This window comes from Spermophilus citellus, assembly GCF_964194105.1.
Source record: "Spermophilus citellus genome assembly, chromosome: 4".
Taxonomy (NCBI): Eukaryota; Metazoa; Chordata; class Mammalia; order Rodentia; family Sciuridae; genus Spermophilus; species Spermophilus citellus.
Genome location: NC_138185.1, coordinates 114,764,774 through 114,789,074, shown reverse-complemented (window position 1 = coordinate 114,789,074; position 24,301 = coordinate 114,764,774). Strand labels below are relative to the sequence as shown.

At 38.5% G+C, this 24,301-nt stretch overlaps 1 protein-coding gene and 1 long non-coding RNA gene across 8 annotated transcripts in view; one reads left to right on the top strand and one right to left on the bottom strand.

Moving 5' to 3' along the window:
• Positions 1-21,578, top strand: part of DIS3L (DIS3 like exosome 3'-5' exoribonuclease) — a gene marked incomplete at its 5' end in the record, with an annotated part of 41,862 nt that extends 20,284 nt beyond the window's left edge. For 3 of the 6 annotated variants that reach the window (XM_081289806.1, XM_081289808.1, XM_081289809.1), the window contains 13 exons: positions 582-758; positions 2,758-2,836; positions 3,990-4,169; positions 7,554-7,723; positions 9,057-9,218; positions 11,077-11,324; positions 11,845-11,937; positions 14,725-15,258; positions 17,473-17,627; positions 17,731-17,909; positions 19,525-19,670; positions 20,255-20,429; positions 20,518-21,578. In XM_081289806.1, the coding sequence (XP_081145932.1) occupies positions 582-758; positions 2,758-2,836; positions 3,990-4,169; positions 7,554-7,723; positions 9,057-9,218; positions 11,077-11,324; positions 11,845-11,937; positions 14,725-15,258; positions 17,473-17,627; positions 17,731-17,909; positions 19,525-19,670; positions 20,255-20,429; positions 20,518-20,826 (2,607 nt within the window). In that variant the 3' untranslated portion in view covers positions 20,827-21,578. Of the gene's footprint in view, positions 1-581; positions 759-2,757; positions 2,837-3,989; positions 4,170-7,553; positions 7,724-9,056; positions 9,219-11,076; positions 11,325-11,844; positions 11,938-14,724; positions 15,259-17,472; positions 17,628-17,730; positions 17,910-19,524; positions 19,671-20,254; positions 20,430-20,517 lie in introns of those variants that run through there. The other 3 variants (XM_081289807.1, XM_081289810.1, XM_081289811.1) reach the window with 3 other exon arrangements.
• The window catches only part of LOC308646623, a 39,873-nt gene continuing 22,120 nt past the window's right edge, over positions 6,549-24,301 (bottom strand). Inside the window, exon 3 of one of the 2 annotated variants that reach the window (XR_014021435.1) lies at positions 6,549-7,118. This is a non-coding gene — a long non-coding RNA (uncharacterized lncRNA). Of the gene's footprint in view, positions 7,119-17,920; positions 19,378-24,301 lie in introns of those variants that run through there. The other variant, XR_014021436.1, reaches the window with a different exon arrangement.

Genomic DNA, 24,301 nt, shown 5'->3' with positions numbered 1-24,301 from the left:
CTAGACTCTACCTTAGAATTAAAATTGAGTTAAAATCACAAATAAAAAGGTAAGGGGCTGGGGATGTGGCTCAAGCGGTAGCGCGCTCGCCTGGCATGCGTGCGGCCCGGGTTCGATCCTCAGAACCACATACAAACAAAGATGTTGTGTCCGCCGAGAACTAAAAAATAAATATTAAAAAAAAAAAATCTCTCTCTCTCCTCTGTCACTCTCTTTAAAAAAAAAAAAAAAAAAAAGGTAAGAATAACTACACAGGAGACTTTCCTGTCCATACAGATTACTGTCTGTAGCAGTGCAATATATGGAAAGTCAGGCTACCTGAGTGTGTTTGTGTGTGTGTGTGTTTTAGGTGGGTGGGTGGCTAGGGCATTGGACAGAGAAGTTTAAAAATACAGAAAATCTAAGTAAGAGGTAGAAATGCACCGTGGTGGAATTCTTGGCAAGGCTTCAGGAAATAGAAGAAAATAAGCCAGTAACTTGAGGCTCAGGAACAGCATTCCCTAGGCAAGATTTTTCAGTAGTACTATAATTAAAAATTATTATCTTCTGACCATGTTTCTCTGTCCCTTTATTAAATGCAGAATTACCTGGACAACTTTTGGCCAGACTTAAAAGCTGCCCATGAGCTTTATGATTCTATCCTTCAGTCCCGACAGGAGAGAGAGAATGAGAGTCAGGAGAGCCATGGCAAAGAGTACCCAGAACATCTTCCCTTGGAAGTGTTAGAAGCTGGGATCAAATCTGGACGCTATATCCAGGTGAGGATGGTAAAAAAGAATCACTGTCAGAGTAGGGCATGGTGGCACACAGCTGTAATCCCAGGTCCTCTGGAGGCTGAGGCAGGAGGATTAACATGTGGTAGGCCTTGAGTTCAGTCCCTAGTATTTCGAAAATAAAGAATGAATGTCAGGACCCATCCTTTTTTTTCTTCGTCTCCTGTTGCAGGCCTCTAAGTTGAAAGGCTATACACAGAATAAGCCTGGCTGGGCTGTTGAAATTTTTTTTTTTTTTTGAGAGAGAGAGAGAGAATCTTTTTTTTTAATATTTAGTTTTTAGTTCTCGGCAGACACAACATCTTTGTTGGTATGTGGTGCTGAGGATCGAACCCGGGCAGCACGCATGCCAGGCGAGCGTGCTACCGCTTGAGCCACATCCCCAGCCCTGGGCTGTTGAAATTTAAGGTGACTGGGGCAACATTCTGCCTACAGCCCTAGGCTATCCAATTTGAAGCTGCTTTATTATGATGTTGTTAGTTGTGCTGCATGTAGAGCATCATACAAATGGAGTGTGGGAGTAGACTTGTAAATACCTCCTGTTACTAGGGAAGAAATATTTTTGAATCAAGGTGTGGAAGTTTAACAACATTATAAAATCTTTGAAATTTAGCTTCTTCACTCCTGTACATTTTCCCACTCCTTTCAAAGACCTCTTTGTGATCCGCCTGGACCTAGAACCCAGTTGCTGGGAGGGTCTTGGGAAGGAATCAGACAAATTATTCAGTTTTCAACAACTGTATACTTATATAGCTGTGTGCAGTCTTTTTTTTTTAACTTTTTATTCATTTTTTTTAGTTGTATGGACACAATACCTTTCATTTATTTATTTATTTTTGTGTGGTGCTGAGAATTGAACCCAGCGTCTTGCACGTGCTAGGCAAGCGCTCTACCACTGAGGTACAACCCCAGCCACTGTGCAGTCTTTTTTTTTTTTTTTTAAGAGTCATTCTTTTTTTTTTTTTTTAAGAGAGAGAGAGGAGGGGAGAGAATTTTAATATTTATTTTTTAGTTTTCCTCGGACACAACATCTTTGTATGTGGTGCTGAGGATCGAACCAAGCCGCAAGCATGCGCTACCACTTGAGCCACACCCCCAGCCCCCCTGTGCAGTCTTATCACATGCATAGATCTGTGTGCAACTACCACCACAATCAAGTCACAGAACTGTTCTATAATAGATTTTACACTTCTAACAAGCAACTCAGAAGATTTTTCAATTTTTTATTTGTTCTACTTAGTCGTACATGACAGCAGAATGCATTTTAATTCATTGTACACAAATGGAGTTCAATATTTCAATTCTCTGATTGTATATGGTGTAGAGATGCACCATTCGTGCAATCCTACGTGTACCTAAGGTAATGATGTCCATCTCATTCCACCATCTTTCCTACCCTCATAACCCCTCCCCACCCTCCACTTTGCTCAATCCAAAGTTCCTCCATTTTTCCCATGCCCTCTCTCCATCATAGATCAGCATCCACTAATCAAGGAAAACATTCAGCCTCAGAAGATTTTTATGCTAGCAAAGTTTGGGAATGCCACATTAAAGTTCCTGCTGACAGTATGAATATGAGTGTGTCTAGCACTTGGTATAGTCAGTATTTCAAAATGATTGTATTTGCTATCAAGAAAACAAACCTTAGTATAATTCCTAAAGAAAAGAATCATAAACCTATAGGAATATATTGAGGATATCTTTTGTAATTTTTTTAAACCTGGACCTTTTGGAAGAGAAAAGTAGAGATAAGAGAACCGGGGATGGGGGGAAAAGAAGGGGAGGGTAAATACTGGGGATTGAAGTACAACAGATCATTTTCCACGTTTTTATAATTATGTCATAACTAAAAAGAACCAATACAAATATTGTTACAAAATACAAACAACAACAAAAAAACAAAACAAAAAACCCTGGACCTTTTGGGAGATAAACCTGGGAGAAAAGAAAAATTTTCACACTGATTTTTTTATTACGATTTTAGGGGATTCTGAATGTCAATAAACACAGAGCACAAATAGAAGCTTTTGTTCGACTTCAAGGAGCCAGCAGTAAAGATTCAGGTTTAGTATAAATCTTATATAAATTTCCATACTACTTTTTTATTCTGATATTACACAGTGAAGAAAGCAAAGTTGAAATTTCATTGTCATATCATACATCCCCATGTACGCTGGGTTTCTGGAATTTGGGCTTTCTTCTCCCTAGCCTTTTGTCTATTATTGCTGGTTTTATTTCATCTTATCTTGCTTTTTAAAGATTAAAATATTTTCAATTAACACTTAGTAATTGCATGTATTTACAGAGTTCAGTGTGATATTTCTTTTTTTTTTCAGTGTGATATTTCAATACATTGTATACAATGTGTAACAATCAAATAAGGGTAATTGTTATATCCATCACTTCAAACATTTACAATTTCTTTGTGTTTGGAACATTCAAAATTCTGCCAGCTGTTTTAAAACATAGAATTTATGGTTATTAACCATAATTACTCTATCGCACTACAGAACATTAGAAGTTATTCCTCCTATCTTTGTACCCCTAATTTCTGGTTTTATTGTAATAAACTAAAACAAAGAAGCAAAGTAACTTGCTCAGAACTACACACCTGGTCATTGGTAGAGCTTAACTTAGAATGAAGGCAGTTTGACTCAGACATTCCTTTGTCTGCCTCAATGTACTATATTGTCTCATTGAATCATTTCTAAAAAGTAATCAAAATGAAAAAGTGTGAAAATAAATTGTACCATATGGTTATAATTTTGTGATTCCAGAGTGGAAAAACAAAACCAAACCCTGAGCTTCCAAGGAGTGAGGCTGGGTGGAAGCAGACTGAGAAGCAATGGCTTTCTGGGGGCTTCTCTTTGTCAGAGTGGCAGTTCTGCAATTATATGTAGTTCATCAACCCGCTGACCGTGGCCCCCTTGGTTGTGCAGATTCTGAAGGTATCACACATAATTCCAGTGTAGGCCCACATGCAAGGAACTAATACCTACCTTGAAAGGTAATAAGAATTTTTTAAAAGGTGATCAAGTAGTCTGTATGAAAGCTGAAAGCACACTGTACGGTATGACTTGGTGGCAGCATTTCTTCACTCCTAACCTCCAAAAAGAAGTTTAACTTCACCTTAGAAAGGAAGTTTTTATTTTCAGGAATGCTGATTAGACTTCAAATGTATTGAAATGATTTCCGGTGTTTGTGTGTGCTACCTAGGTTTAATCAGTGACATCCTAATCCACGGCATGAAGGCTCGGAACCGCTCCATTCATGGAGATGTGGTGGTTGTGGAACTGCTCCCTAAAAATGAATGGAAAGGAAGAATTGCTGCCCTGTGTGAGAATGACAGCGATGACAAGGCCTTGGGCGAGTCCCCAAGTGAGCCCATGCCTACAGGTGAGCCTGCTTGGAAAGTCACTCCAGCATCCATTCTTCTTGTGGAATTATTATTTTCTTTTGCCTAGCATTCCAGAAATACTGTTTGCTCTCTATTTGTATATATTAACAGGACTGGGGATGTAGCTCAAGCGGTAGCGCGCTCGCCTTACATGCGTGCAGCCCGGGTTCGATCCTCAGCACCACATACAAACAAAGATGTTGTGTCTGCCGAGAACTAAAAAATAAATATTAAAAAATTCTCTCTCTCTCTCACCTCTCTCTTTATATATATATATATATATATATATATATATATATATATATATATATATATATATAAACAAATAAAAACTATACATAGTCATCATGTGTAACATCCTCTTTTTATACATGTATGCATTATGGAAGGGCTACATTGAGCTAGTTAACATGAATTATTTCACATAATTGTTTTTATAGTGAGGAGCCTTAAAATCTAGTGATTTTCAAGACTACAGTACATTGTTAACCATAGTCAGCATGTTGTACAATAACACTTGGAATATGAGACAGTCTCTTTGCTGCACATGTTGGCATATGCCAGAAATCCCAGTGACTTGCAAGGTTAAGGCATGAAAATCACAAGTTGGAGGCCAGTCTAATTATCTTAGTGAGACCCTCAAGAACTTAGTCTCTGTCTCAAAATTGGGGAAGCATGGTAATAAAGTACCCCTTGGTTTGGTGCTAGGGATTGAACCCAGGGCCTTGAGCATGCTAAGCGCATGGTCTACCACTGAGCTGAACCTGCATCCCCTCGTGTATTTTAATCTTATCTGTAGCCAAATATGCTATGTCACTCATTTTAAAACAAAAACCCTCTCTGGGTCCCATATCCCTTCCATCTGTCGCCCTCTTTTCTGCATCAGTTTATGATGAAACTCAATAAAAACTCAAAAATAAAAAAACTCCCCTCCTCTAAAACTGCTCTTGTCCAGATCACCAGTGATCTTGAGTTGCTAAACACTGGTCAGTTCCCATTCCCATTCTTCAGCCTGTCAGTGGTATTTGACTGATCGGTCATTGCTTCTCCCTTTGGAGTCTGGGAGCCCAGGCTCCATCAGCTCTGGTTAGGAGACAGCCCATGATGGTCCTTCTGTATTTTGCTGGTTTTCCATGGTGTCATCCTCTTGGGCATACAGCTGCTCTGCTCTGGACCTGTTATTCTCTGCACTCTTCCACAGAGACTTCATTCAGTGTTTGACTTTCTATCTGCAGTCCAAACCCTTTATCACCCTCCAACTTCATTTAATCAGTCATCTCTTCGGCATCATTCCTTGAAGACTTAACACACTCAATAACAGATGTCTGACCTCTACCCTGAGGCCTACTCTTCCCCAAATGCTCCCCATCTCAGTAAAAGGCAAATTGACTATTAAGAGTCGGTCAACCCAAACACCTTGGGATTTTCCTTAAATTTTCTTCATATGTCAGCATATCTGGTCAACTTTAACATCTGACCTGAATCCAGCCATTTCCCACACTTCTTATCACACCTCTCTGTGCATGGTCCACAGGCACCCTTCACACAATTATCGCATCAGACTCCTCAGTAGCCTCTCTGCCCCTACTCTTACTCTCAGTGAGACTTTAAAAAATGAGTTGGGTCCTGCCATGTCTTTACTCAAAATGTTCCAAGGGCTACCACCTATTTCTTTTCTTTTTTTTTTTTTTTAAGAGAGAGAGAGAGAATTTTTTTAATATTTATTTTTCAGTTTTCGGTGGACACAACATCTTTATTTTTATGTGGTGCTGAGGATCAAACCCAAACCCTGCGCATGCCAGGTGAGTGCGTTACCGCTTGAGCCACATCCCCAGCCCAATAACTCCTATTTCTTTAAGAGTAAAATTCAAAGTCCTTATCATGGCCTATATAGTACCCCCAGCTTGGGCTGCTCTATTATTCTTTTCTTCTCCAGCCACATTGACATGACTTGATCTTCCTTGACTTGGACAAGCTTTCCCCAAATGATTTCATATCTGTTTCCTCACTTTCTTTCAAATCTCTGCTCAAATGTCCCTTTATTTAAAATAGCTGCCAATTCTGACCCTTTATCTTTATTGATCATCTTACCCCATTTAGTGCCTTTCTTAGTAATTATCACTACCTCATATGTATTTCTTTATTTCTATTTTGTGGTCCTGGGGATTGAACCTTGAACCCAGGAGCACTCTACCACCAAACTACACCTCCAACCCTTTTTTTTTTTTTAAAGAGAGAGCGAATTTTTAATATTTATTTTTTAGTTTTCGGTGGACACAACATCTTTGTTTGTATGTGGTGCTGAGGATCGAACCCGGGCCGCACACATGCCAGGCGAGCGCGCTACCACTTGAGCCATATCCCCAGCCCACCTCCAACCCTTTTTACTGTATATTTTGAGACAGGGTCTTAAGTTGCTGAGGCTGGCCTCAAAATTGCAATCCTCCTCCTTCAGCCTCCTGCATTGCCAGGATTACAAGTGTGTACCATCGTGCCAGACTGACATATTTTATTTTTGTCTGTTTCCCACTCAAACTGATTACATATAAACTCCATGAATTCAGGGACTTTGTTTTGATTTTGCTATATTTTCTGTATCTACAACAGGCCCTCATATTAGGAAGGGGCTCAATAATATTTATGAAAGAAAAGCACTTTTAACAATTACATCTGTCTTTTTCTTGGCTTCAATAAGTGCTGATTAAAAGTGCTATGTATCAGACTTATGATTTGTATATTTTTTTGTGAATAACGGGCCAAGCAAGCCTCACTGGTGAAAGAATGAAAGATGACAGTGAAAACCCAAAGAAGAGGGCATGGTTTAAGAGTGAAAATCATTTGAGGGCTGGGGATGTGGCTCAAGTGGTAGCGCGCTCGCCTGGCATGCGTGTGGCCCGGGTTCGATCCTCAGCACCACATACAAACAAAGATGTTGTGTCCGCCGAAAACTGAAAAATAAATATTAAAAAAAAAAAGAGTGAGTGGTAACTAGCAGTCTCTGTCCCAGTCCCAATCTCCTATATCTCACCCTTAGCCTTTAAAAAAAAAAAGAGTGAAAATCATTTGACTCTTATTGGGTTCAGTATTCCAGAACCTAAGATTGATAAAGAACTAGCAAAAGAGAAAATGGCACCAATGGATTCTAAATGTCACATCAGGTCCAAAAGAAAAAAGGGGCATGATGATCACATATAAAAAATTATTTATCTTAAAAAATATCTTTAAAATGCTCAGAAGGCAAATCTTTAAACACCTCTTGTGTAGATGTGCTTGAAAAAATGGGACTTTGCATTCTTGTTTGCTTCTTTACTGCTGAGCTGCTCACAGTCCAGGTAAAAGACATCTTACTAATTAATTGCTTTGTTCTGTTTTGTCCTCCCAAGGTCGAGTGGTGGGCATTCTTCAGAAGAACTGGCGGGATTATGTGGTGACATTTCCATCCAAAGAAGAGGTCCAATCTCAGGGCAAAAATGCTCAGAAAATCCTAGTTACACCTTGGGATTACAGAATCCCCAAAATTCGAATTAGTACCCAGCAAGCGGAAGCCCTCCAGGTAGCCAACACTGTACCTCTACTGTTCTCCTTCTGTCTTTACCAACTTCTGAGCAGTACCAGGAAGCGTTATTAATTCCTTTGCATAAGAGAAAATAAATTATTGATGGATTCTGGCACTCTAAGATACTGTTTTTTAAAAGTTCTAAATATATAAGAACCATCTATTAAGTAGTCTGTGGTTAATAAATGAAGGCCAGAGAGAAATCGTCCTAGAAAGAGCTGTGTAGGACAACCTGAACGAACATACATTATCCAGCTGTCCAACCCAGAAACTTTCAATAGATACACTTTGCCAACACTAACAAGCTTTCTTCCAGCAAGAGATATAGAAATACGATCACTCTGCCCTGTAGGGATGATGTAGTGGTACTTCACAGAATCGATTATCCATAAAGGAAAATAGCACTGGAGAGAAGACATAAACAAGAAAGTTAGAAATTAAACTTTTCTTGTGGCAAAGAGTGTGGGAATTGCCCAATTTAATTCACCTGATGTTTTGCAGTTTATGAGACACTAAGGCAGAATGTCCCCAGTCTGTAACCTGGACATTGTATCTTTACATCTTACAGTTTTTTGCAGACTCTCAGAGGTCAGTTCCAACTACACACATTCCATTTCCATAGTTTCCTGGACTTGTTGGGTAGTGACGTTCCAATTTACACTGATATCTTCTTTCCTACCCAAGATCATCTTAAGACTTCAAAGAAATTAGAAGCCAGATGCAGTGGCACATGCCTGTAATCCCAGAAGTTCAGGAGGCTGAGACAGGAGGGTTGCAAGTGCAAAGCCAGCCTTAACAATTTAGTGAGGCCCTAAGCAATTCAGTGAGACCTTGTCTAAAAATAAAATATAAAAAAGGGCTGGGGATGGGGCTCAGTGGTTAAACGCCCCTGCGTTCAATAACTGCTACAAAAAAAAAAAAAAAAAAGAAAGAAATTAGAAAGTAATTCCCAAACACTTAAAATTGAGACTGCCATTTTAAAACTTAATTTAGACCATGCATAATTAGGTTTATCCCTGTGTTGCAAGTATTAACTAAAATGTATTACAACTGCTTTTCTTTAACAAACTAAAATTTCCAGTCCACTTACTTGATGTAGAGAGGTAATGCCTCCCTTCAAAGCAATGAGCCAAGCATTTGCAATGCCATCTGGCAATTCAGTAAAACAGGAAGAATAAAAATAAATAAAATAAACCACCACACACCAGTATTGCAAATTTGCCCCTTTCTTTGGAACTGAGTGCTGTTTATCTCTTGTTTGCTTGATGTTTCTAACTGAACCACTTAACTCCTAGTGCTTGGCTCATGTTTTATTTTTTCCTTTGTGCAGGACTTCAGGGTGGTTGTGCGCATCGATTCCTGGGAGTCAACATCTGTGTATCCAAATGGGCATTTTGTGCGTGTTTTAGGAAGAATCGGTGATCTGGAAGGGGAGATTGCAACCATCCTGGTGGAAAACAGTATTTCAGTTGTCCCTTTCTCAGAAGCTCAGGTCAGATTTCCCAGAGGCCTTTGATCTAGTAGCACACATTTTCGTTTTGCTTTTGTTGTTGTTTCATCATTAAGAAAGAAAAATCTTTATGCTATGTAACAACCCACTGTCTAAAGCCACAGAGTAATGAAAAAAATCTCACTCCACTTTATTTCATATTTGAACCAGAGTGAAGTCTGCTTCAAGTGTAAAATTTGTTTCCTAGAGCCTCATAGTTCTAAAATTTTTACATTTTCCAACTGTGCTTAAAAATGACATGTCAATGTCCTGCAGTCAGTATACATCCATCCTCAACAACTGTAAATGTACTTGGTTATAGACCCATTGGACTCTACTCCCCTTCAGAGTTGTTCAACCAGAGGCTTCATAAAACTACGGGGAACAGATTCCTCTGATCCATACATCTCCAGCCCATGGGTCAAAAAAATCATGCTCACTATGAAAAAGTTTTTGTAACCTTTACAGAAAACAAAAATCCAATGAACATAAAACATCAGCCATTTCCATCACTTTATGGTCTTTTAAAATCCCCATAAATCTTGTTTATAATTCTTGCATAGCCATATTCATTGAGTGCACTTATTTCTGTTCTGCTTCTTTCACTTAAAATTATGTCTATGTATTGACATAGCCTACTTATTTTTAGTAGTTATGACAAATTACTGCATATTGATGTACCCTAGTTTGCTTAAACATTCCTCAATTGTTGGGCATTTGGGCTGTTTAATTTTTCAGTAATATAAAAAATCCTACTTCAAACATTTTTATCAACATTGCCTTTTTTTCCCTTTTGATCATTCCCTTGGAATGTAATCTTTAAAGTGAGATTACCAAGTCAAAGGGCATAAAAAATTCAAATAGCTTTCATTATGTATTGGCAGATTGTTTTCCAGAAAAAATTAGACCAGTTTGCATTACCATCAAGAGTGTATGAATATTCTTATTTTCATTAGAGTACTTGACAGGACAGGAGTTATAATAAGAAAATATTTTAGAATATTTTACATTATTAAATTTTTATGTTTAACATTAGTTTCTGGAAATTATTGGTTGACTTGTTTGGCGGCAGAGAAAATGTTAGAATAAAATAAAGTGTGAATTAGACTTCACAAGACTTAGAGTTCTCTCCCCTTTCAGCCTACTTAACTGCAAATTGATGGTTTAAACAGATAATAAAGGAGAGAAAATGTCCTAGATTTGTCCTGTTTAAATAATCTTTAAGGAATAAGCTTTGTATTATTTGGGACATGTTGATTTTTTTCCAGGCTTGAGGTGAAAAGCTCAAGGACAGCCAGGCATTTTGGTGCATATCTGTAATCCTGGCAACACAGGAGGCTGAAGCAGGAGGATCCCAAGTTCAAGGACAGCCTCCACAACTTAGGGAGACCTTGTCTCAAAATATAAAATAAAAAAGGCTGGGGATGTATTTCAATAAGTTTCAGTACTGGGTTCAATCCCTAGTACTGAAAAGGAAAAAAAAGGCTTAATCTTCATTTAAATAGATGAATCATTTGGAAATGGATTACATTATTTGTACTCATAAGCTGCTAATTCATTTTGTGCTAGCCCGCATAACTGATGAGGCTGGTGGAAATTGCGGGACATTTCCTATCAGATTGCAAAGGTCCTCAAGGGGGTCTTTCTTTTCTGTTGACTCCTACTTTCCACACCCTCGCCCAGGGCCTGACACATCTGGGGCATCCATTAAATAATGATTGATCAAAAGAAGCAAAATAGGTTGATGCAGAAGGTAATTGGAAATTAATAAATTTCTACATGGTTACATTGAAAATGTAAGAGAGCTTTTTAATAGAAACTTGTGGTATATAAATTGCTGAATATTTGGCCTCTCATGTAGATGTGTGAGATGCCAGTAAACACACCAGAAAATCCTTGGAAGGTGAGTCCTGAAGAGGAACAAGAACGTAAAGACTTGAGGAAAACCCATCTTGTGTTCAGCATTGACCCCAAAGGTTGTGAAGATGTGGATGATACACTGTCAGTTAGAACCTTAAATAATGGCAACCTGGAACTTGGAGTTCACATTGCAGATGTAACACACTTTGTGGCTCCCAATTCTTACATTGATGTGGAAGCTAGAACAAGGTAAGATCAGCACCATGGTGTGTGTATGTGACTATTATTTTTTTATCTGTGCTAATTTCAGATGTGCAAAGATTTTATGTTTGTACAATTCTGAAAATTCCTTCCAAAAAAAGTGGTCATTCCCCCTTTAAATAGTAGCTTGGTCAATTTACCTTTCCTTTTTTAACCTTTTTACACCATGATTCCTACTAAATTGAAATGGGTTAAATTTTCATGTAGTAATATACTACTTTTATATAAACATTGGATCATTACACTCCAGTTTTTCTTATATGACCAAGATTTGTGTTGCTCTTTCTTTCTTACATCAGTGGAAGAATATTCAGCCCAAAGGAGAATCATTTAGAAAAGTAGGAACATGGGAATCATTTTATTATGCAGTCTGCTGCACTTTATGAAGAGCAGCAGCCTTGGGGAATCTGTACTGAGGTCTCAGCCATTTACCTCTCTGCAGCCTATGCTGTCAGCAGTTCTGTTTCTCCCGGCTGAAGGTCAGTCACTGCATATGTGTCATTCACAGGGCCACCACTTATTATTTAGCAGATCGTCGCTATGATATGCTGCCCTCTATCCTCAGTGCTGATTTGTGTTCCCTGCTGGGAGGTGTTGATAGGTGAGTTTATTATTTTTATCTTAAAAGTTTGTCTTGGCCCTTTGAGGTACCTGATGCTCTCTGCTCAGGCCTCTTTCCTCTTCCAATATCTCTTACCACCCTCTCCCCTGTGGCCTGCTTTCCCTGTCTCCTCTAAACTCTGCTGTACACTTATTTTTAGGCAGCTTTATTTCTCCAGCCTTCCCTTCCCCTCTTTCTGTTCTTTTCCCTGTTAGCTTTTAAATTCAGCTAGTCTGGGAACAAATGTGTATAGCTTTGTACACATGCATTCCCTGGTTGAAGCTGTTCTACATCAGAATAATGAATTTAGGTAGTTGTTCATTTATTATAGTTAAAGTTTGTTTATCTCTGAATAGGTAATAAAATCATATAATCCAAATTCACAGATTCCAAAAAATATTTAATGAAATGCTCTTTCCTATTGCTTTTTCTCAGTAACTTTTTAAAAATTTTGGTATGGGGACTGAATTCAGGGGCACTCAACCGCTGAGCCACATCCCCAGCCCTATTTTGTATTTTATTTAGAGACAGGGTCTCACTGAGTTGCTGAGTGCCTCAATTTTGCTGATGCTGTCTTTGAATTTGTGATTTTCCTGCCTCAGCCTCCCAAGCTGTTGGGATTATAGTCGTGCGCCACCATACCTGGTGATAACCAGATTTTTCCTAGATTTAATATGTACACAAATATGATTTTTTAACACAAAAAAGCCAGCCTTAGCAATTTAGTGAGGTGCTAAGCAATTCAGTGAGCCCCTGTCTCTAATAATAAATACAAAATGGGGCTGGGGATGTGGCTCGGTGGTCGAGTGCCCGAGTTCAATCCCTGGTACCAAAAAAAAAAAAAAAAAATTATCAAAATACTTTGAACACAAGTCACTTTGTGTTTTAAAAAATAGTGTATCTTAGGGCTGGGGTTGTGGCTCAGCAGTAGAGTGCTCACCTAGCATGTGCGAGGCCCTGGGTTCGATCTGCAGCACCACATAAAAATAAATAAATAAAGATATTGTGTCCAACTAAAAAATTAATATTAAAAAAAATAGTGTATCTTAAATTCTTAGAAATGGAATGTATCAAGGGTACATCATTTGTGTTTGGATCAATAAATTGACCTCAAGAATTTGCACCAATATATTCCTACCACTAAGGTATGTAGGTGTTTATTTCCCCACAGCCCTGCCAACACAGGGCATTGTATTTTTCTTTTAGGTAATTTGATATTTGAAAACATTTTTTTTTTTTTGTACCAGGAATTGAACTCAGACATACTCAACCATTGAGCCACATCCCCCAACCCGATTTTGAATTTCATTTAGAGACAGAGTCTCACCAAATTGTTCAGCACCTTGCAGTTGCCAAAGCTGGCTTTAAACTTACTATTCTCCTGTGTCAGCCTCCCTGGCTGCTGGGATTACAGGCGTGTGCTACTGTGTCCGTCTTAAGAAATTTTTTGTAGTTGTAGAGGGACAGAAATGCCTTTGTTTTATTTTTATGTGGTGCTAAGGATCGAACCCAGTGTCTCACGCATACCTGGCAAGTGTTCTGCCACTGAGCTATAGTACCAGCCTGAAGAATGGTATCTTACAGTAGTTTTATTTTTTTTTTTATTTTGAGAGAGAGAGAATTTTTAATATTTACTTATTTATTTTTCAGTTTTTTCGGCAGACACAACATCTTTGTTTGTATGTGGTGCTGAGGATCGAACCTAGGCCGCACGCATGCCAGGCGAGCGCGCTACCGCTTGAGCCACATCCCCAGCCCACAGTAGTTTTAATTTGTATTTTTCCTACTATGAGGAAAGTTAAACATTCTTATGTTTCACAATCATTTGTGTATCCTTTTCTGTGGGATTCTTATTCGTTTCCCATTTTCAGTTTGGTTGTGTGATCCATTACTGACTTGAGAACTCTTTAGATATGGGTAGTCTTTTTTTTTTCAAAATACAAATTGTGTATACATACATAAACACATTTTAGCAGTACTGGGGATCAAACCCAGGGCCTCACTATATGCTAGGCAAGTGTTCTAGCATTGAGCTACATCCCTAGTCCTTTTAAAATTTTGAGACAGATCTTGCTAAGTTGCCCAAGCTGGCCTTGAATTTGTGATCCTCCTGCCTCTGCCACCCCAGATACTGGGATTATAGGTATGGGCTACCACACCAACTAGTTATTAAATGAAGTGTTTTGGTACCAGGGATTGAATCTAGGGGTGTTTAACCACTGAGCCACAACCCTAAACCTTTTTATTTTTTGAGACAAGGTCTTACTAAGCTGCGGAGGCTGGTCTGAATTGTGATCCTCCTGCCTCAGCCTTCCTGGTCACTGGAATTATAAGCGTGCACCACCAACCCAGGAAACAAACGTGTTTTGATGGCAAAATGGTTCTTTGCTGAATGAACATTTGCTAAATTAAGCTGTCATCAAGACTGGTACCTTAGCTTACTGTCATCCTGTAGAATCTAAAAGGCTTTGCTGTATTATCCTGGGAAGCTAAATAGACTCTTCTATCAGTGCCAGTATATTCTAGTCAAAATGGAGACCTATAAAGTAGATTATGTATTGTTACATATAAACTCATTTCAGATTTTTTCAGAACTTAGAACCTAGCCTAACATCTTTGATTAAAGTTAAAATACATTTTGATTTATTATTAGTGTGGTTGGATTGAGTAATTGAACCAAAAACCTGTAGTGATGTAATTTCTTTCAAGTTACATTTAGGGTCAAGTTCTGTTTGCTTCAAAAATAAGAGCTGAATAGTGATGTTGTTGATGTTACTGGTTTTGTAGGTATGCTGTAAGTGTCATGTGGGAATTGGATGAAACCTCTTATGAAATTAAGAAAGTGTGGTATGGCAGAACCATTATTCGATCAGCTTATAAACTCTTCTATGAAGCAGCCCAGGAACTACTGGATGGAAACTTCAGCATTGTTGATGATATTCCAGAACTTAAAGACTTGGATGAGAAGAGCAGACAAGCCAAACTGGAGGAATTAGTATGGGCAATTGGAAAATTGACTGATATAGCTCGCCATATCCGAGCTAAACGAGACCGTTGTGGTGCCCTGGAACTGGAAGGGGTAGAGGTTCGAGTGCAGCTCGATGAAAAAAAGAATATTCATGACCTCATCCCCAAGCAACCCCTGGAGGTCCATGAGACAGTGGCTGAATGCATGATCCTGGCCAACCACTGGGTAGCCAAGAAGATCTGGGAGAACTTCCCTCATCAAGCCTTGTTGCGCCAACATCCTTCTCCACACCAGGAGTTTTTTTCTGAGCTCCGAGAATGTGCTAAAGCAAAAGGCTTCTTCATTGATACACGGTATTCCTCCTTTGAGGCAGGCAGATGAATGGCAGGAAGTATTGTACATTGGCAGATCTTTATTTTTGCCATGTTGGGGATCAGACCCAGAGTCCTCCACATCTAGGCAAGCACTCTATCAAGCTATGTCCCCAGCCCTTTTTATTTTTTTTTCAAATAATGTTCACTAAGTTGCCAGGGGGCTAGCTTTCAAACTTGGAATCCTCCTTCCTCAGCCACTCAGACAGCTGGGATTGCAGGAAGACACCACAGTCCCTGGCTAGTTTAACTATTTATATACATCTGTATTTCCTGGTTTGTTTATCTAGTTTTATGTGGTGCTGGGGATCAAACCCAGGCCTCAGGCACACATGCTAGGCAAGTGCTCTACCACTGAGTTACAACCCAGCCCTACTTGTTGGGTTTTAAAAAATTATTTTGAGCCAGGCGTGGTGGTACATGTGTGTAATCCCAGGGGCTTGGGAGGCTAAGTCAGGAGGACTGTGAGTTCAAAGCCACCAAAACAACCTAGTGAGGCCCTAAGCAACTCTGTAAGACCCTGTCTCTAATTAAAATTAAAAGGGGTAGAGATGTAGCTCAGTGGTTGAGAGCATATTTAAAAAGAAAGGCTGCCAGGCATAGGCAACTCAGGAGGTTAAGCCAGGGGGGACTTCAAGTTTGGGGCTAGACTCAGCAAGATTGCCGCAGTCTTGGCTGGGCACAAAATCACGAGCCACTCACAGCTTTGTAGATTCAAACAGCAATTCTTTATTCCCAGTCTTGGCTGGGCACAAAATCACGAGCCACTCACAGCTTTGTAGATTCAAACAGCAATTCTTTATTCCCGAACTCACACCGGCCCTGTACAAACACGTTCTGGGGAAATCCAAGTTCTGCTGCACAATTCACGTCCCAAATACTTTCTCAATTCCACGAGAACTCAACGGGAACTCAGGCAGCAGGATACGCCCTATTCCCAGCAGCCATAACCTTAAACCTGGAACTGCCTTAAATCCAGATTGTCCTAAACTGGGAATGCCCTAAACCCAAATTATCCTAAACCGGGATACTTCCTAAAACCTGCAGGATACACCCTAAACCTGGATCCACCCTCGTCCTTGAGCAGGGTCACCTTTCTCAAACACACATGCAATGTCACAGCGAATTTCCAAGGCAAGTCCATTTAACATGGGGTACGCTGGCAAGGAAATTTCGATGCATCATTCCTACTTGGCAATGGCCCTCAGCACAAGATCCTGTCTCAAAATTTAAAAAATGAAAAAAGGGCTGGAAATGTTATCTCAATGGTACATTGCTTCTGGGCTCAATCTCCAGTACCCACCAAAAAAAAAAAAAAAAAAATTGACCTGTATTAGATTTTTGGATTTTTAAAATTAAGTATTTTAAGAATTTAACTTGGGGGGCTGGGACTGGGGCTCAGTGGTACAGTACTCGCCTAGCACATGTGAGGCCCTGGGTTTGATCCTTAGCACCACATGAAAATAAATAAATAAAATAAAGGTATTGTGTCCAACTACAACTAAAAAATAAATATTAAAAAAAAAAAAGAATTCAACTTGGGCCAGATGCAGTAGCACATGCCTGTAATCCTAGTGGCTCTAGAGGCAAAGGCAGGAGGATCACGAGTTCAAAGCCCGGCCTCAGCAAAAGTGAGGCACTAGCAATTCAGTGAGACCTTGTCTCTAAATAAAATACAAAATAGGGCTGGGGCATGTGGCTCAGTGGTCAAGTGCCCCCCTAGTTCAATTCCTGTACCCCCCACAAAAAAAGAATTCAACTTGGGGGTCTGGGGCTGTAGCTTAGTGGTAAACATTTGCCCAGCATGTGTGAGGCACTGGGTTCGATCCTCAGCACCCCATAAAAATAAATAAAATAAAGGTCCATCTACAACTAAAAAAAATATTAAAAAAAAAAAGAATTCAACTTGGTAAGAATTTAACCACCTACTATTTACAAGAATTACTCAACCTAGTATTATTCAGGACACTGCTTTACTAAAGAAATTTATTTAATCTGTGACATTCTTCTTTTGTTTAAATCCTAAAAGCAAACTAGACTTCTGTAATTAAAAAGAGTTGCTTCTGAAATGTGTCCAAAAGAAATTTAACTGCTGGCAGATAAAGGTAATCAGACCAAAAAGCAAAGGGTTCCCCATAAACCCTTACTTCTACCTTAACTTTGGGACTACATAAAGGTTTTTCTGTTCTTTATTAGGTCCAATAAAACGCTGGCTGATTCTCTGGATAATGCTAATGACTCCAATGATCCTATTGTAAACAGACTGCTACGCTCTATGGCTACACAGGCTATGTCTAATGCACTGTATTTCTCTACTGGATCATGTGCGGAGGAAGAGTTCCATCATTATGGTGAATGATAAAATTTTCTTCTGTGTGATTGTAACCTTCAGCAATTTGTTTAAAAAGCATAGACATTTTTTGTTAATTCTGATATTTTGGTTTCTTTCTGAAGGTCTTGCATTAGATAAATATACCCATTTTACTTCTCCAATAAGAAGATATTCAGATATTGTAGTACACAGATTGTTAATGGCAGCCATTTCAAAAGATAAGAAAATGGAAATGAAAGAAAACCTACTCAGCAACAAGGATCTTGAGGAATTGTGCAGACATATCAACAACAGAAACCGAGTAAGAAGACATTTTACAATTCTTTTCCCATCATCTCTTTATTTTTTTGTTGTTGTTGTTTTTTAAATTTATTTATATGTGGTACCGGGGATCAAACCCAGTGCCTCACGCATTCTAGGCAAGCGCGCTACTACTGAGCTTTATTATAGAATGGAATACCATACACATTAACAAATTCTAGAATTATTCTAACAATACTCTTAATATATTTGCAAGTATTCTTAGATAACATGTGGATTTGGGGTTTTTTTTTTCTTTCTTTCTTTTTTAATGACAAAAGTCTCACTATGTTGCCCAAGTTAGTCTCAAACTTTGGCTCAAATGATCCTTTGGCCTCACCCTTCCTAGAAGCTGGGACTATAGGAACACATCAGCATGGTTGTCTTGAATTTCCAAATTTGATGATAGTTTAGATGTTCTTCCCAAAAGGCAGGAATATAAAGGTTCAAACAATACATAAAGATAGGAAGACAAAAAATTCACCTAACCCCTTGCCACTCAACTCTAGACAGCACTAACATTTTCATTTATAAAATATACAATATCTGCTGTTTTAAATTTTTTCATTTATATAACCTATAATTGATAGCATATCATGTTGCTATAACTATATCATTATTTTAGAAGCTACTTTTTATTCTATTTCATATTATTACTAGTAGTTATAAGATTGTATAGAACTAAACCATTGGGTGATGCAGAATATTACAAAGTAACTAAATGTTTAAGATAATATTCTGTATCCAATGTTTGTGTTTTCTATTGTACAATACTGTAGCCACTGGCCACAATGATTATTTAAATTATTTAGAATTAAAAATTCAGTTCACTTGTGGTTAGCAGCCACCTATTAGTAACAGATACAGAACATTTCCATCATTACAGAAAGTTTTGTTTATAACCATCCTAGTGCATACATTGTTATGGATTTTTCAGATTATTGCCTGGGTAAATCCTAGAAAGGGAATTACTGAGTCAAAAGGTATACAGAAATAAAATGTTGATGCATATTACTAAATTGCTCAGTAATAGTAGGGCTAATTTACATTTCCACCAAAGAGACATTGGCAGCCCAGCCTTAAAAAAGACAGGACATATATATATATATATATATATAATACTTTTTCTGTGCTCTAAGGACATGTCCCAAATTTGCCAGCCTCTACTTCGATGAACTAAAAACAAGTTTATTTTTATAAAATAATCTATTTTTTTATGACTTTTTTGATGGGATAATACTGGATATACTAAGTTCTCAAAAAATTGATTTGATTCATAATAGAAAACAGTTTTTATATTAATAATAGTTAGACATCTTCTAACCTTTTTAAAGACATATTTTCTGTAGAAATGTGAATTTCAGGGCTGGGGATGTGGCTCAAGCGGTAGCGCGCTCGCCTGGCATGCGTGCGGCCCGGGTTCGATCCTCAGCACCACATACAAACAAAGATGTTCTGTCTGCAGATAACTAAAAAATAAATATTAAAAATTCTCTCTCTCTTAAAAAAAAAACTGGAAAATACTTAAAAAAAAAAAAAAAGAAATGTAAATTTCAGGTTTCTTCTGGGAATGTCAGGAAGGTCTGTTATAATGCTCGAGGTTGTGCTTCTTCCAGGCAGCACAGCATTCTCAGAAGCAGTCTACTGAGCTCTTCCAGTGCATGTACTTTAAAGACAAGGACCCTGAAACTGAGGAGCGATGCATATCTGATGGAGTTATTTACTCAATTAGAACAAATGGTGTGCTTGTATTTATACCGAGGTATGTCGCATCCAATGCAATAGGTAATAAGAAATCAGAATTAAACTAAAAATGTAGAACCAAAACAGTACATTAGATATAATTTACTAAAATATTTATTTAGGGCTAGGGACATAGCTCAGTGGTAGAGTGCTTACGTAGCATGCACGATGCCCTAGGTTTGATCCCACGGACTGCAAAAAATAAAAATATTAAGCAACTATTTATAAAGTTACCATAGATACAAAATGGGGGCAACTGGCCATTTTAGTGTCACCTGGGACCCTGGGCCTCCTTCCTCGGACAGAAGGGCTTGGGCCGGGCCAGCATCTACCTACCTCTTTGGGGCATTCTCTCACCCATGGACCCTTTCCCGAGGGGTTGGTCCCTAGGATACTCTCGAGTACATATGTATGTCCATCTATATCTATTTTAGGATCTTACATAGCTAAATATTTTGTATTCTCATTTGCTATAGAAAAATAAACAAACCATGGGAAAAGTGGTGTTTTTAATCTAGAAGAAAAACTAGCATCCTAGATAAACATACAATATGTATATACTAAATACATTATCTCTGAATTTTTATTCTGGCTCTGATTCAGGTTTGGGATTAAAGGTGCTGCTTATCTAAAAAATAAAGATGGTTTAGTGATCTCATGTGGTCCAGATAGCCGTTCTGAATGGAAACCAGGATCTCTTCAACGATTTCAAAACAAAATAATCTCTACCACAACAGCAGGGCAATCTGTTACATTCCATTTGTTTGACCATGTGACAGTAAGTCTATATTTACATGGAGTATTATTTTCATTGTAAATAACAAAGAATTTGATTTAGTAATATGTATTTTTTTCCTCCATGATAGGTAAGAATATCTGTACAAGCCTTGCGTTGCCATTCTGATACAATCAGGCTTGAAATAATAAGCAACAAACCATACATGATACCAAACACAGAACTTTTTCATCAGAGTTCTCTCTTGCTGAAGAGTGAATTAGTGAAAGAAGTGACCAGATCTATGGAAGAAGCTCAGCTTGCCCAAGAAGTCAAAGTAAACATCATTCAGGAAGAATATCAAGAATACTGCCAAACAAAGGGGCAAAGTCTATACACGCTTCTAGAGGAGATAAGGGACCTAGCTCTCCTAGATGTTTCAAGCAATTACAGAACATAAAATATTCTTTGAACTTTATCTTATGTTTTTAACATTCTTTCAAACTTCTAATTTGGTGTTACTCAGGACTACAGTTGCTCAAGACTGGAGAGGTATTTCATATATGTATAAAATGTTCTTTCATAATTCACTGAAGTTGTTAAAAAGTAAAACTAGATTACTAAGTAAACTGATTTTTCAGCTAGGATGGTGGTGCAAAGCAGGTTGCTAGCCTAATTTTCATAAACTTAGACTTAATTTTTAGTTATCTTGTCTTACCCCAAAAAAAGGTCTTATTGAAAAAAATAATTGCCTCATTGGGGCAAAAGTGCCAGTGACATAGTCCCTTCTAACATCTATCAAATAACTTTTCAATCACTTTCAGGGAAGACCCAGTCCTGTCCACCTATCCACTTTAAAACTCCTCTACTTCAAACTTTCCCAGTTGTCCCAGCACCAGATGGGGACAGGGCATAGAGAGGGCAATGGGATACATAGCAAAGTCTTACCGCAAATCTCCTTTCCCACACCACCCCCCATTTTGTTGTGTATTCCTCTGATAATGAGGTATGTTGGATTCCACTTGTTGGAAACTTGTTAATGCCAGTAAATCCATCACTGGAAAAACAACCCCCCCCCCCAATCCCCTCCTCATCTAGGATCATGATTATGGACAGAGGCCTGAATGGGGACTCCTGGGAAGCAGTTTCTCTAGGCATCAATGGCAACTCCATCATCTAGCTGACTGCTTATTGGCAACAATAAACCATGATCCTCTTTTTTTTTTTTTTTTTTTTTGAATTTTTTAAATATTTATTTATTTTTTAGTTCTCGGCGGACACAACATCTTTGTTGGTATGTGGTGCTGAGGATCGAACCCGGGCCGCACACATGCCAGGCGAGCGCGCTACCGCTTGAGCCACATCCCCAGCCCCCATGATCCTCTTGATACACATGCCTCCTGGCCCATCACTAATGGCAATTTGTATCAAACACACAATCCATACGTTGTTCTTGTGCTTAACTTCCTGGATTTTCAATCAAACCATCTTTGTCACTTCCTCTCCCTATCTAAAATCAGAAAGCCTGAAAAGCTCTGTGAAGATGCCCATCTATCCTGGCTTTATGGATGGAAGCAAATGTAACACCATCATTCCACTCTTTCCCTAAGAGGTGAGAGCATTTCTTTCTTTCTGTTTTTTTTTTTTTTAAAGAGAGAGTGAGAGAGGAGAGAGAGAGAGAGAGAATTTTTAATATTTATTTTTTAGTTATCGGTGGACACAACATCTTTGTTGGTATGTGGTGCTGAGGATCGAACCCGGGCCACACGCATGCCAGGCGAGCGCGCTACCGCCTGAGCCACATTCCCAGCCCAAGAGCATTTCTTTATAAATACTTATAACATTTATATTTTTATAAATATTTATAGTCTTTCTCATAAGGGGGGAAAAAACTTCCTAAAAACTGGCTTAGTTCTTTCCCTCCTCTCCATAGGAATCTCCTACCAAGAACCAGACCTTCTTTAAACTTGTTGTCAACATGATCCTTTCCCATCTCTAATTAACCTCTCTATCAAGCTGATAAAGCAGGAAAGGAGAACTCTGATCAGGTCCTTTCTCCATCTGGTCCCAACATTTATAGCTTCATAGTCACCAGTCCCAAATCTTCCTTATTTCCTAAATCTTTATCTCTGTGTCATTGTACAATGTTCTTCCCAATACTTGGAACCAACTGAAAGGTCAATCTGTTGAATTCACCTATGAATCATCCCTCAGTCTGTGTTACTCATAATATTGGGCAAATTTCCTCCCAACTATTCAAAAAGGTACCAAGGAACATTCTTTGAACTTCCCCAGAATCTATGATGGTTAGATAATACGTTGACCTTTCATGTGCCCTTTTAATTATTAAAGTGACTCCTCAAACTACAGGCAACACTGTGAACATTTTATCAAAAATATAATTGCAGAACAGTGATCAAAAACTTACACAAAGTTTCCAAAGACATTTTTATTTCTTTTTAAAAAATAGACATTAGGGAACTAGGGTTGTGGCTTAGCATTAAGTGCTCCCCTAGCAAATGTGGGGCTCTGGGTTTGATCCTCAGCACCACATAAAAATAAAATAAAGGTATAGTGTCCAACTAAAACACAATATTAAAAAAAAAAAAAAAAAAAAAACAGACATTAGGGGGCTGAAGGTGTAACTCAGTGGCAGAGAATGCTTGCCTAGGATGTGCAAGGCCCTGGGGTCAATACCCAGTGCCATAAAAAAAAAATTTTTTTAATTTAATTTTATTTTTTTACTGGTTGTTCAAAACATTACATGACATCATCTTCCATACATTTGATTCAAGTGGGTTATGAACTCCCATTTTTTACCCCAAATACAAGTTGCAGAATCACATCGGTTACACAGCCACATTTTTACATAATACCATATTAATGACTGTTGTATTCTGCTACCTTTCCTATCCCCTACTATCCCCCCTCCCCTTCCCTCTCATTTTCCCTCTCTACCCCATCTGCTGTTGTTTAATTCTCTCCCTTGTTTTTTTCCCCCCTTTCCCCTCACAAACTCATATGTAATTTTGTGTAACAATGAGGGTCTCCTTCCATTTCCATACAGTTTCCCTTCTCTCTCCCTTTCTCCCACCCCACTCGTCTCTGTTTAATGTTAATCTTTTCCTCATGCTCTTCTTCCCTGTTCTGATCTTAGTTGCTCTCTTTATATCAAAGAAGACATTTGGCATTTGTTTTTTAAGGATTGGCTAGCTTCACTTAGCATTATCTGCTCTAATGCCATCCATTTCCCTGCAAAATCCATGATTTTGTTGTTTTTTAGTGCTGCGTAATACTCCATTGTGTATAAATGCCACAGTTTTTTAATCCATTCATCTATTGAAGGGCATCTAGGTTGATTCCAAAGTCTAGCTATTGTGAATTGTGCTGCTATGATCATTGATGTGGCAGTATCCCTATAGTATGCTCTTTTAAGGTCCTCAGGGAATAGACCGAGAAGGGCGATAGCTGGGTCAAATGGTGGTTCCATTCCCAGCTTTCCTAGGAATCTCCATACTGCTTTCCATATTGGCTGCACCAATTTGCAGTCCCACCAGCAATGTACAAGTGTACCCTTTTCCCCACATCCTCACCAGCACTTATTGTTACTTGACTTCATAATGGCTGCCAATCTTACTGGAGTGAGATGGTATCTTAGGGTGGTTTTGATTTGCATTTCTCTGACTGCTAGATGGTGAGCATTTTTTCATATACTTATTGATTGATTGTATGTCCTCCTCTGAGAAGTGTCTGTTCAGGTCCTTGGCCCATTTGTTGATAGGGTTGTTTGTTATCTTATTGTTTAATTTTTTGAGTTCTTTGTATATTCTGGATATTAGGGCTCTATCTGAAGTGTGAGGAGTAAAAATTTGTTCCCAGGATGTAGGTTCCCTGTTTACCTCTCTTATTGTTTCTCTTGCTGAGAAAATACTTTT